Source organism: Arvicola amphibius, chromosome 11, assembly GCF_903992535.2.
Source record: "Arvicola amphibius chromosome 11, mArvAmp1.2, whole genome shotgun sequence".
Lineage (NCBI taxonomy): Eukaryota > Metazoa > Chordata > Mammalia > Rodentia > Cricetidae > Arvicola > Arvicola amphibius.
The window spans coordinates 47,642,074-47,655,042 of NC_052057.2; the positions used below are offsets into that span (position 1 = coordinate 47,642,074).

Consider the following 12,969-nt stretch of genomic DNA (forward strand, 5'->3'; position numbering starts at 1 on the left):
CACTCCCTATGAGATCATGGGGACCATTTTCATTCAAACCACCACAGTGCCTTATCCTGGATGAATATGTATTTGTTTGCACCTCATGAAGAAAAGCCATACAAGGAGATCAGTTACCTGCTTGCCATCCCTTCTGCCACTCCTAGCTCTGTGTTAATATTTACTAAGGGTTGGTGAGGGGTGACTCAGTGGGTTAAGCCCTTGCTGTGCAAGCAAGAGGACCTGAGTTTAGCTCCCCAGAACCCAGGTAAATGTCAAGCCAGCTAGAGAGCTCTGGGTTTGACCTAGAGACCCCGCCTCAGAGAATAAGGCAGAAGATTTGATTGCAGAATATTCTGGGCTAGGGGACAGTGAGGTAGCTGTGAATTAAGACACCTGCTTTCAAGCCTGATGACCAGAGTTTGACCCTTAGATCCCACACAGTGGATGAAGAGAACTGAGTTCTGCAAGCTGTCCTCTGACCTCTACATGTGTGCCAAGATATGTGCATGCCTATACACATCACACATACATACATGCATGCATACACACAAAATAAAAAATATTTCAAAAAAAATCCCTGACATCAACCTTTAGCCTTTTCACTTAAGCACACATCTGCACATGTGTGCCCAAACACATGTGAATGCATTTGCACACATGCATTCACCACAGACACACACTGAAAAGAAGACAAGACATTTCCTTATTGACTAGGCCTAGGAGTGTGTGGCTCAGTGATGGAGGGCACACTTCGCATGCATGAGGTTCTGGGTTCAGTCCCTAGCACTCACATGTGCATGTGCACACGCACACACACTATTTATACACAAAATATGTGACACTTATACATTATATATGTTATATATACATGTATGTGTGTGTATATATATGTTTGTATATATATACATATATATATATATATATATACATACACACACATACATGAGATGACGTCCAGGTGGTAGGATTTTAACTTTATTCTAGAAACACTAAAAAATGTATTGCTACCATTTCAAAATACGACACATCTTAAATTGTCCTGGGAGTGTGGCCAGGTTTGTCACTGGGCAATGCAATGACGTTCTTCTCCTTTTTGTGATGCTGGAGAATGAACCAAGAGCCTCATGCACTGTAGACAAGTTCTGTACCACTGAGCCACATCCCCAGGCTCCACAGCTTCATTCCTTCATTATGTTCATTTTTGAGACCGGGTCTTACTAGGCAGCTGAGGCTGACCCTGGAACTCTTATTCCTCCTGCCTCAGACTCCCAAGACGGGGCCTATAGCTATGTGCCACCCCATACCAAGTCTTTCCTTCATTCTTTATAAGAATAAAATAGAGGAGGCTGGAGAGATGGCTCAGCGGTTAAGAACACTGGCTGTTCTTACAGAGGACCCGAGTTCAATTCCCAGCACCCACATGGCAGCTCACAAGTTCCAGGGGATCTGACACCTTCATGTCAACGTACATAAAATAAAGTTAAATAAAATTATTAAAAGAAATAAAAGAGAAGGAAATGAATAAGCAAATATTTCAACATAGTCTCAATGGAGGCTAAGAAAAACACAAGCCAGTTCTTTATTTGTTATTGTGAACTGTGTTCGAATCCAGTGCCTTGTGTTCGTCAGGTGCTTGTTCTACAGCTGTCTCTCTCTGACCGACCCTCACTTTCACTTTTATTTTGGAGTCTTATTAAGTTGCCCAGGTTAGACTTAAATTTGTCATCCCCCTGTGTCAGCCTTGCTAGTCACTAGGTTTAGACCCTCCCTCCCTCTTCACCTCCTCTGGTAAACTAGGAAATCTACTTCCTCATGCTGGGAAAGCACTCCACTGTTCAGCAACACCCCAGCTCATTATTCTGAGAATAAACTGCACCTCAGAATAAAGGCTCAACCACGCTTCCACACTTCACAGAAACAAACGTAGCTCAAGCTCGGGCTGCCTGGAAGAAACAGGATAGGTCTCACAAAAGATCACGTGAGAAGGACAGCTTCTCTCTGCCCAGGGCTGTGTTTGCAGAAGCAATGAAGACATTTAGATGAGCCTGTTTATTAGCCTTACACATCTGGTCAGAATCAATTTGACCTTAATATTTCCTAAGTGCCGCCTGCAGATCACCTATCAGAACTAGTTCCGATCTAACACTTCGCTGAAGGTGAAGTCCTTCCACTGCCCCCTGTTTTAATTTAAGAGATTCAACCAAATCAGCTATACATCACCATGGTTACCGAATCCTCCAACTTCTGTGAAGCAGTGATCTTCGCCACAAATCTGAAGGTGGCATACAAAGACGAAGTTTGTTTCTTACCTAGCATGGTGGCCCACAAGTACAGTCCCAGTGTTCCAGAGGCTGACAGAGAGTTATGAGTTCAAAACCAGCCTAGGATTAGGACATAGTAAGTTTCAGGCCAGTCCAGTGTGAGACAATGTTTCAAAAAAGAAAGCGTTGAAACTCATTTACTAATATTTTAAAGTTAAATTGGAGACCCAGCACCCATGTCTTCTTCCAGACTACAGACGCCGCATGAGCTGCCTCAGGCTTCCATCCCATCCTTGTCCCATGGACTGTATTCCCTGAAACCACAAGCCAAAATAAACACTTCCTATACCTGCAGTTAAAATTTACCTGAGCTGAGTGTAATTTCCAGTATAAACTTACGACAAAGGTCAGAGCACTGGAATGCTACAGTTTCCAGTGAGGCTGTAATTTCAGTCACACCCCACAACAAGCAAGGCCGGTAGGAGTTCAGGTGAGGTCACATTACAGCTCAAAGCGCGAGCAGACAGCTAACAGCTTTGCTCAACTAGTCTAAAAGCTTGGTCATCCATAAGAAAAAGGAAGACAAGTCGGGTGGTGGTGGCGCACACCTTTAATCCCAGCACTTGGGAGGCAGGGCAGGCGGATCTCTATGAGTTCGAGGCCAGCCTGGTCTACAAGAGCTAGTTCCAGGACAGACTCCAAAGCTACAGAGAAACCCTGTCTCAAAAAACCAAAAAATAAAATAAAATAAAATAGGAAGACATGGCCTACTGGTGTGGCGTCATGCTCAAAAACAGGAGGAAATCAGGTTACTATTTCAGTAACCTTTCTTTTACATTATGGCATAAGAAGATTCATAACTGACAAACTATGGGTGTCTCTCACTGAACCTGGAACTAAAAGACTCAGCTAGAGGGGACGGCCAGAAAGCCCCAGGGATCTCCTGTCTGCTTCTACAATACTCGGAATACAGGCATGAGCTGGAATGTGGCCATGTGATGGGAATGTGGCCATGTGATGGGAATGTGGCCATGTGATGGGAATGTGGACATGTGATGGGAATGTGGCTATGTGATGGGAATGTGGACATGTGATGGGAATGTGGCTATGTGATGGGAATGTGGACATGTGATGGGAACACAGGCATGAGTCAGGAATTCAGGCATGTACTGTGAATAGGGGCAAGAGCTGGGACTATGGACATGCACACTATTACAGGTTTTATATGTATATTGAGGATTCAAACTCAGGTCCGCATACCCACACAGCAAGCTTTTTCTCCGCTGACTGAGTCATCTCCCCAGCACCCATAACATTATTTTACATTCTAGCTGCATAGCATGAGTAGATGACAATTTCATTTTTTTGCTGTTTAGGGATCAAATTCCCGGTCTCATAAATGCTGGGCAACCACTCAGCCACTGAGCTACTCCCCGGCCCCTCTTGTACTGCTCCTGAATTTTCATCATTGAACTTACTGCAGGGTGCTGGGGACCAACTGAAGTGCATACAAGATAACCACTGAGCTGTATCTCCAACCCTTTCCTTTCCCGTCCCTCCACCCCCAGACAGGGTTTCTCTGCCTAGCTTGGCTGTCCTGACACTGAGTCTGTAGACCAGGCTGCCCTTAAACTCAGAGATCCACGAGCCTTGGCCTTCCGAGTGCTGGGAACAAAGGTGTGAGCCACCTGCTCCTCTGTGTCTTATAAATGACCACGTATTTGGACTAGTAGACTGTAGTGATGAGCCGGCAGGCTGTGTTCCTGCCGCCCAGCTCCAGGCCGCCTGGCTAGCTTATGCCCCAAAATAACAACACACAGATTGTATTCATTTAAATACCGCCTGGCCCATTAGTTTCAGCCTCTTATTATCTAATTCTCACATCGGGCTTTAACCCATATTTAGTAATCTGTGTAGCACCACAAATGGTGTCTTACCGGGAAAGATTCAGCATGCCTGACCTGGGGGCTGTCTCCATCGCGTCTGTCTCAGAGAGGAGAGGCATGGCGATTGCCTGAAGCGGCTGACTAACTTCCCTTTTTCCCAGTATTCTGTTCTGTCTACTCCACCCACCTAAGGGCTGGCCTATCAAATGGGCCAAGGCAGTTTATTTATTAACCAGTGAGAATCTTCCATCAGCAGACGGTTCTCAATCCTCTAGCTACAGCTTTGCCTCTGTCCATCATGGCATAACAAATTCTACCTGAAGGGACTGGTGGCCAAGAATAAACATTCTCCCAAGGTTTCTAATGGGCACTGCCAAAACGCCAGAGAGGAAAGGGTCTTGTATGTTCTCCTGGGCAGAGCTCACCTCTGAAGGCGCAACACAGCATCCATCTTTTCACCTGCACAACCTTTCCCTTTCCTTCCTTCCTTCCTCCCTCCCTCCCTCCCTCCCTCCCTCCCTCCCTCCCTCCCCTCCTCCTCCTCCTCCTCCTCCTCCTCCTCCTCCTCCTCCTCCTCCTCCTCCTCCTTCCTTCCTTCCTTCCTTTCTTTTTTACCTGTACCCCAGGCTGGCCCCAGACATGCTTTGTAGCTAAGAACACCTTCACCTCTTGGCATGTATTGCCACACCTGGTTTATGCACTGCTAAGGATTGAACCCAGGACCTTGCTCGCTCATGCTTGGCCACCTCTGCCAACGGGTGCTGGAATTACACGCATGTATTGCCACACCTGGCTTATGCAGTGCTAAGGATTGAACCCAGGACCTTGCTCGCTCATGCTTGGCCACCTCTGCCAACCGAGATACAGCCCCAGGCCACTTACATACATAGCATGTTGAAAGAGGCTCTTAGGCATGGCTCCTCCTTTCTGACCTCTGCCCTCCAGCTACACCTGTCACTGTGGTTTCTGTTGTCCCGTCTGCACTGAAATCTGCCTCGTTAGCATTTTATTCCCAAGACCAGTGGTTCTGGAAGGTCTTCTGTTTGAGTTGATTTCATTGGTTAATAAAGAAACTGCCTGGCTCATTTGATTGGCCAGCCCTTAGGTGGGCGGAGTAGACAGAACAGGAAGAAGGAAGTGAGGTAGATGGCTCAGAAAGATGCCATACCTCTGCTCTCTGGGTCAGACCCGATGAAGCTCCGGCCCAAGATGGACGTACGCTAGAATCTTCCCGGTAGGCACCACTTCGTGTGCTACACTTGAAGCCCTGTCTCGCCCACCACTCCAGCGCTGGAAAGACCATGGTTTTCACGCTCTGCTACAACTGAAATCACCCGGGAACTTCTTAAGGAAGGGACAACTCACTGGCTGAAAATATGGCTCGGGGAACAAGGCGGAAACCCCGGTATCTACAACCACAGGAAAATTACTGCTGAAAACACTGAAAGCACCCAGAATTCTGAGTAAATGTGGAATGGGGGATGACCCAGGCAGCAGGAGTGTTTCCGCAGCTCTTGCACCGGGGAGCTGGATACCGGAGGATAAGGGGTTCAAGGCTAATCCCTGCTACAAGAACCATAAATGATGAAAAGCAGCCGGGCGGTGGTGGCGCACGCCTTTAATCCCAGCACTCGGGAGGCAGAGGCAGGCGGATCTCTGAGTTCGAGGCCAGCCTGGTCTACAAGAGCTAGTTCCAGGACAGGCTATAGAAACTACAGGGAAACCCTGTCTCGAAAAAAAAAAAAAAACCAAAAAAAAAAATATGATGAAAAGCAAAGGAAAGGGAAAGTACTGAGCAGCTTCCAGGACCCCAAGGAAGGAAAGCTCAGTATCCACAGTCGCAATGGTCTGACCCAGGGCACAAGAGGGAAAGTGGGGAAAATGGTGTAGGCCAATGACAGTAGACCAAGAAAGCACTCACGTTCATTACTTTTGGACAGGGTCTCACTATGCAGCCCTGCCTAGCCTGACGTTCACAGCATAGACCAGGCTGGCCTTGAACCCACCAGGATCTGCCTGCCTTTGCCTCCCCAGTACTGGAGACAAGGTAAGGGTGTACGGCCACACCACGCTGTATTCGAACTTCTGGATGTTAGAAAGTAGGCCAAGCTTGATTTCTTAAATAACTGCAACTGCTTTTTTAATTGAGTCAAACCATCTAAGCTGAAATTATTTGGCAAACGAGGTTGTGTCAACTTCACAGAAGCTCTCTAGGTTTTCTGTTTGGTTGATTGGTTTTCGGTTTTTCATGACAGGGTTTGTCTGTGTTACCTGGCTGTCCTGGAACTCACTCTGTAGACCAAGCCGGCCACCAGATCCTTCTGCCTCTGCCTCCCAAGTGCTGGGATTGAAGGTGTGCACCACCGCCGCCCAGTTTGTCTTGTTGTTTGAACAAAATGGACAACCCTACAGATTTCCCCTACTAACTGTGGTGGCACTCTGCATAACACTGAAGCTCAGCACAGCCTTGCCCTGGAGATTTGGAAGGTGTGCTGGGGAAGAAAAGCCTCCCTCCAATACACATACTGCAAGGCATGCTGGGAAAGGAAAGCCTCCCTCCAACACACAGACTGCAGGCTTTTAAACAAACTCCTGGGACATTTGGGAGCCAAGGAAGAAAGACCATGAGCTGAAGGCCAGCTTGAACTACATAACAAGGTTGAGGCCAGCCTGTGACAAGTAGAAAGACCTGGATTCCAAAAACCAAAAATAAGAAAAAGAAAATAACCTATAATCTGACACTACGGGTGTGAAGAAAGAAGGATCAGGAGTTTAAAGTCACCCTTGACTACATAGCAAATTCATAGCTAGCCTCAGCTACATGACACATTGTCTCAAACAACACACACACACACACACACACACACACACGGTGCACAGTGGGGACAAATCTATAATCTCTGCATAGAGAACTATCAGGAATTTGAAGCCTGCTTGGCCCACAGAGTAAATTCCAGGTCAGCCTATCCTACACACAGTGAGAGACCAGCCGCAAAAGAGCAACCCAAACAAAAAGTGTAACAGTTACAGGGCCTCGTGGTGAACACTTTCAGTCCCAGGACTTGGGAGGCAGAGCCAGAAGGAGCCCTTTGACTTGAGGCCAGCCAGAGCTACATTGTAAGTTCAAGACCAGCCAGAGCTACCTAGTAAGACCCCGGGGGAGAGGGAGAGAGGGAGAGAGAGAGGGAGAGAAAAAGAGAAAGACCCACAAACATAACTGGGCCAGGGTTAAGTTATAGCTCACTTGTCCACTCTTTATCCAGCACTGACAAAACCCCAAGTCTAATCCCAGTTTCGGTAAAAACTCAGAGAAGTTGTTTTCTGGCAGAATATGCTTTCTTCTGGTCTGAATGATCTTGCTAATCTCAGTTTGGCAGGAAGGCGACCAGGGCCACTCTCTGATTGAAAACCCACTTCAAAGCCAGCACCAGATGAGAACACATTATTGCCTCCTCAGCTCCTCCTGGGAGTGCCTGCATCACACTTGGAGGACATGCCATAGTGGTCTGCAAGGCATGCTGGGAAAGAAAGCTTCCCTCCAAACCTGGTCTTTTCCTAAATTACTATGCTAAGAAAGAATTCTTCAGTGACCTAAAACAAGATTGGATGAAGCACCTTCACACCAATACATCATTCTTCTTTCCTTATCCTGACTTAGTAAAGACGGCCAACCCAACCCACTAAACAGCCTTTATTCTCCAGAACCTTTGAACGGAGTTACTTGTAAAGTGCCTAAACTCTTGGTTTGCCTACAGAGAGGAGAAAACCATAGCTCCGACAGGTCAACACTCTGTTAAAGCCTAGATAAGTGGTCCAGGCCTGTAATCCCAGTGTTTGGGAGGTGGAGGCAGTATCAAGAGTTCAAGACCAGACTGGGCTACTCATCCAGGCCAGACAGAATTACATAAAGAGACCCTGTCTACAAAAAAAACCAAACAAAACCAGCTGGAGCTAAGAGCACTGGCCCTGGGTTCATTCCCAGCACCTGCATGGAGGCTCATAACCCTCCATAGCTACATTCCCAAGTGATTCAACGTGCCCTTCTGGCCTCTGTGGGCATGGCACCCACATGGTACACAGACATACATGCAGACAAAACACCCCTAAATAAAAATAAATAATAAATAATGTAATGCATGTTCACATACTTAAAAAAAGAGCGGGGTGGTGGTGCTGCATGCCTTTAATCTCAGCGCTAAAGAGGCAGGGGCAGGTTGGTCCATGAGTCTGAGGCCAGGACAGCCTGGGATTACACAGAGAAACCTTATCACAAAAAGACCAAAAACCAAACAAACCACAAAGCCCCCAGTATTAAGGTTCAGAGTTGGGCAGAGGTAGAAGGTGACTTGATTGTGGAGGAGCGTTGAGAACCTGGATAAGGTAGACTTCTCAAAAATACTGTCCTCTCATGGGGTTCAGCCTTAGCTGCGGGCTGCTTCTGACAGTAAAAACAACCCTCCTACCGTGGAATAACCTAAACAGTTACACTGTCCTGCCCACGGGGGGCGCAACCTACATAGGCAGGGTACAGGGCAGAGAAATGCCACCCTATCAGGTTAAAGAAGGCCAGAGCGCGCCTTAGCTCGGGCCAAGGTTATTTCCCCGACGTCGGAGGACACAAAACAAACGCTGCCGAGCAAACAGAAAGCACAGCCTGCAAACAAGGACCTTTACAGCCCTCCGGTTCTCCCAGTCTCCTTTTCCAGGGCTGAGCTGAGAGGTGCCGGGGAGAGAATCGAAGGTCAGAGCGGTTCCTCCCGGCCTGCTGTCTCCAGGTCGGATCGCTAAGGCCTGGGGCCGTTGGGAAGCTGCCCGCGACCGCTTCTGTTTTTCGGGGAATCACAATCCCTTTCGCTAAAAATATTTAACTCCTCCTCTGCCTGCGGGTGGGAAAGCGAAGGTGGGGGCAGGGTGGTTTTTTAAATGCAGAAGGCTTTGGCCCAAGACACTGCAAACCCAAGAAAGCAGCGACGCTATTTAAGACCTAGGAAAGGTTTAACAGCTGTCATGGAGACGACAGACGAGAACTTCACCTGTTTCCAGACGCACGTCTGCCCTCGGACTTCAAGGATGCGAACACAACCGGACTAGGGGTCCTGGGGAAGCGCGCACTCGGGAAAGCAAGGGTGACATCGGGTGGACCGGTTGCATTGCAAGGATGCAAATACAACACCTCAGGGAATCAGAAGAAGCGATAGGGAGTGGGGTGATGCGCGTTCACGGATGCGACTTGGGGGTGTTCCTATTGCAGTGCAAGGATGCAAACGTGACACCCGCAAGGGCCCACGGGCAACCAGGACAAACGATGGGGGTTTCGTTCAGGGGAGCAGGGGCGACACGGGGCATTCCCTTCGCTCTGCTCACCACTTGCTGCGCGCCGCGGAAAGTGGCGTCCAGCAGCATCAGTTTCCAGGGGTCGGACACCGCTCCGGGCAATGGGATGTACACGTAGTAGGCGGCCAGCGCCAGCAGCGCGGCCAGTAGGACGCACGATGACCTCATTGTCCTCAAGCCGGGATGTCCGGAGCTGACCACTGTACGGTGCGATGCTACCCGGAGACCGCCGGCAAGTTTCTGCCAGCCTCAGCTGCTGCTTCACGTGTTCCTCTTAAGGCTGCGAGCCAATCACAGGCTGCGTCGGGAGGAAGTGGGAGCACGGACGTGCCCCCTCCGCGGTGTCCTTGCGAAGAGCTGCGGGCTCGCCAGGTTGCAGGAAGCGCTGTGGTGCTGCAGCGCCTGGAGGACGAACAGCAGCCTCTGGCGGGCACTGTGAGTATGACAGGCTGCGATGCCAGGCTGCCTTCTGCAGGTTTGCGAAGGGGTTCCAGGGCAGCCTGAGCTGCTTGAAACAGTCTCAGAAGAAAAACTAACAGGAACAAACAAAAAGTTGGGTTTAACATAAAACATACCTTACTTCATTCACTCTACAAATAATACACCGCCCACACCAAAACCCAGAAGAGCTGGAGAACAAGACCGTGAAGTCTCCTGTATGCGGTCTGGTGACTAAATGCAGGGCTATGTCAGGCAAGCACTTTACCGCTGTGCTGCAACCTAGCCCTTGGATTTTGTTTTTGAAACAGAATCTCAGGCTATCATAAAACCATCCTCTTGCCTCAGGTTCTACATACTGAGTTTACAGGCATTTGCCACCGTCTGGAGCTTTATGTATACATATTACATTTTTTTGACTCTTTGAGACAGTTCCATGGAGCCCAGGCTATCCCTTTTCTGTAGCTGTGAACTTCAAATCCTTCTACCTAGCTGAATTTCCCAAGTACAGTTACTGGTTAACAGGCTGCACTCGATCTTTTTAATTTTTTGTCTCATTATTGGGGGGGGGGGTGTGAAGTACAAGGAAAATACATACGAGAAGCCCAATAATAACAACAACTATTGTTGCTCGGAAAACAGAGGCCTTGAAAGAAGCAGAGAGGCATGCTGGCACACTTTCAATCCCAGAACTTGAGCGGCAGAGGCAGGAGAATTTCTATGCATTTGAGGCCTGCCTAGTCTACATAGTGAGTCCCAAACCAGCCAGGGTTACATAGTCAGATCTTGTCTAAGAAAGGGAGGTACAGAGGGAGTGAGGGAAAAGGAAGGAAAGAAGGGAGGAAGGGGGAGGAGAGGGGAGGGAAGAAAGGAAGAAAAGAGAGAAAGAAAGGAAGGAAAGAAGGAAGGAAGAAGGCAGAAAGAAAGGAAGGAAGGAAGGAAGGAAAGAAGGAAGGAAGGAAGGGAGAGAGAGAGAGAAAGAGAGAGAGAGAGAGAGAGAGAGAGAGAGAGAGAGAGAGAGAGAGAAAGAAAGAAAGAAAGAAAGAAAGAAAGAAAGAAAGAAAACAGAAAGTGTGTTATCCCTAGTCATCAGGCTGGTGAGAGCTGGGATTTAAGCTGAATCCATATCTAGGACTCATGATGTTTTGTCCCCCGTAGCTCCTGCTAAGGAATGAGAACACAAGCTGAGGAGAAAGTTCTCTTGCCCAGCACGTAAAAAGCTGTGACTTTACTCCTGGCATTGCGAGAGCAGGGTGTGTCGTCACAGGCTCCTAAGCCCAGGATTCAGCAAGTGTTCGGATCGGAATTTCAAGGTCACCCTTGACTGTGGCAGTACCAGTAAAGAAAGGAGGTTGAGTCCCGAGCAGGTTGTCCAAGGGCGAGCCTGGAACCTTCCAGAGACGTGTCCTCTCTGTCGAGCAGCACGTCAAATATGCCATGGGAAAGGCCATGGAGGAACGTTGCCTTAAGCTATTACAAGAGTTTTACCTCTTGAAGAATTCATGTTCTGAACTGCCTGACCCAGAGCTGCAAGCAAACTCACAAGCAGATATTATCAAACTATCACTTTCAGCATTTCCTGTGGGTCACTCGTTGTTTTCGAGCCTTGCTTTCAGAGGTGCTCTTGAGCCTCTTTGCCACACCTTACACACAGTACCTTGTTCTGATTTGAAGGCATGGAGAAGGTACACAAGAGAAAAGGGGAACAAAGTTTATGACTAAAGCTACCTGTTCAGCTTGTAAAAGTTGACCGAATGGGGAGTCCCATGGTATGGCAAGATGGATTACATTGTTTTCTTAAACGTAAGTCAAATAAAAACAAACCGGGCACATAGTCTATAGTTTGAAATGATCTCAAAGCATATGGGTAACTTTGTTACTGTAACTGGAAGTTTCTCTCCCGCCCAACAGTTCCCATATAACCACTCTGAGGCTTGATATTTATTACAAACTGTTTTGCCTATTAGCTCAGTCTTATTATTAACTACATCTTACAACTTTAAATGAACCCATTTCTATTATTCTATATTTTACCACGAGGCTCATGGTTTGGTATCTCACATCTTGCTTCTCCAGTCGCTGCTACTGTCTCTCTGACTCCACTGTTTTTAATCCCTGTATCTGTCTATATTTCCAGCCCGGCTCTATTCTGCCTGGCTATTGGTCAAATAAATTTCTTTATTAACCAATGGTAATAAAGCATATTCATAGCATACAGAAGGGCATCCCACATCAGGTTACAATATCGTCTTATGATCCGTAGACTTTTGAGTAAATGCCATTTGATTATCTGATAAACTGAAATTCCAAGGGAAAAAAAGCCACAGATAGATCAAAGTGTCTTTAATGCTGATTAACTTGTTAGAGCTTAGTGATTGTGGGGGCCTGGAGTGGTATAGATCTGGAGCTAAACTATCTTAGGCTGATTTTGTTCACCTTCCCTCAACTCTTCCCAAAGGCCTCTTTTCATTAAAAAGTCATCTATGCTCAGGAACAGTCTTTCAGTCATTTGTGAGATGTAAAGTATCTTTGATAGTATTTGCCTCCTGATTAGGAATGATGGACTTAGTAACACATTGCTGGACTCTATGTTGTACTCCAGAAAAGCCTCTTCATAGCCTTTCCCCTTTCATCAGGCCGGTTGTCCTTCAACTTGGGTACATTCTGGACCTTTACGCCTTATCAGACGTGTGGATTTGAAACACATTCTTAGATCCTTTGCCTTACATGTACACTCTGGAGTTCATTTTGTTGTATGGAAGCTCTTCGGCTTTATGAAATCTCATTTTTATACTTCTGCTCTTTCTGTGCCTTTTGGTTCATGTCACAATATTTCTTTCCCAAACAGATGTCATGACACTCTCACTTCTGTTCTCAACTGTGTAAAAAGTTCAATTGTCATAGTTAAGTCTTGCATCCATTTGAATTGAGTGTATGTGAGTTGTAAGATGAGGATCTAATTGCTTTTTTATAAATAAACTTTATTATAAAAACTTGCAAAAAAAGATTCTTTTTCTAAAATAAATGAATGGATGATGAAGATAGAAAGAAAGAAAGAAGAGAGAGAG

General features: G+C 47.1%; 1 protein-coding gene across 1 annotated transcript in view; it reads right to left on the bottom strand.

Moving 5' to 3' along the window:
- Nceh1 (neutral cholesterol ester hydrolase 1) overlaps window positions 1-9,827 on the bottom strand; it is a 48,507-nt gene extending 38,680 nt beyond the window's left edge. Inside the window, exon 1 of the mRNA XM_038348292.1 lies at window positions 9,494-9,827. Within this exon, the coding sequence (XP_038204220.1) occupies window positions 9,494-9,631 (138 nt within the window). The 5' untranslated portion in view covers window positions 9,632-9,827. The remainder of the gene's footprint in view (window positions 1-9,493) is intronic.
- Window positions 9,828-12,969: the final 3,142 nt, after the last annotated feature.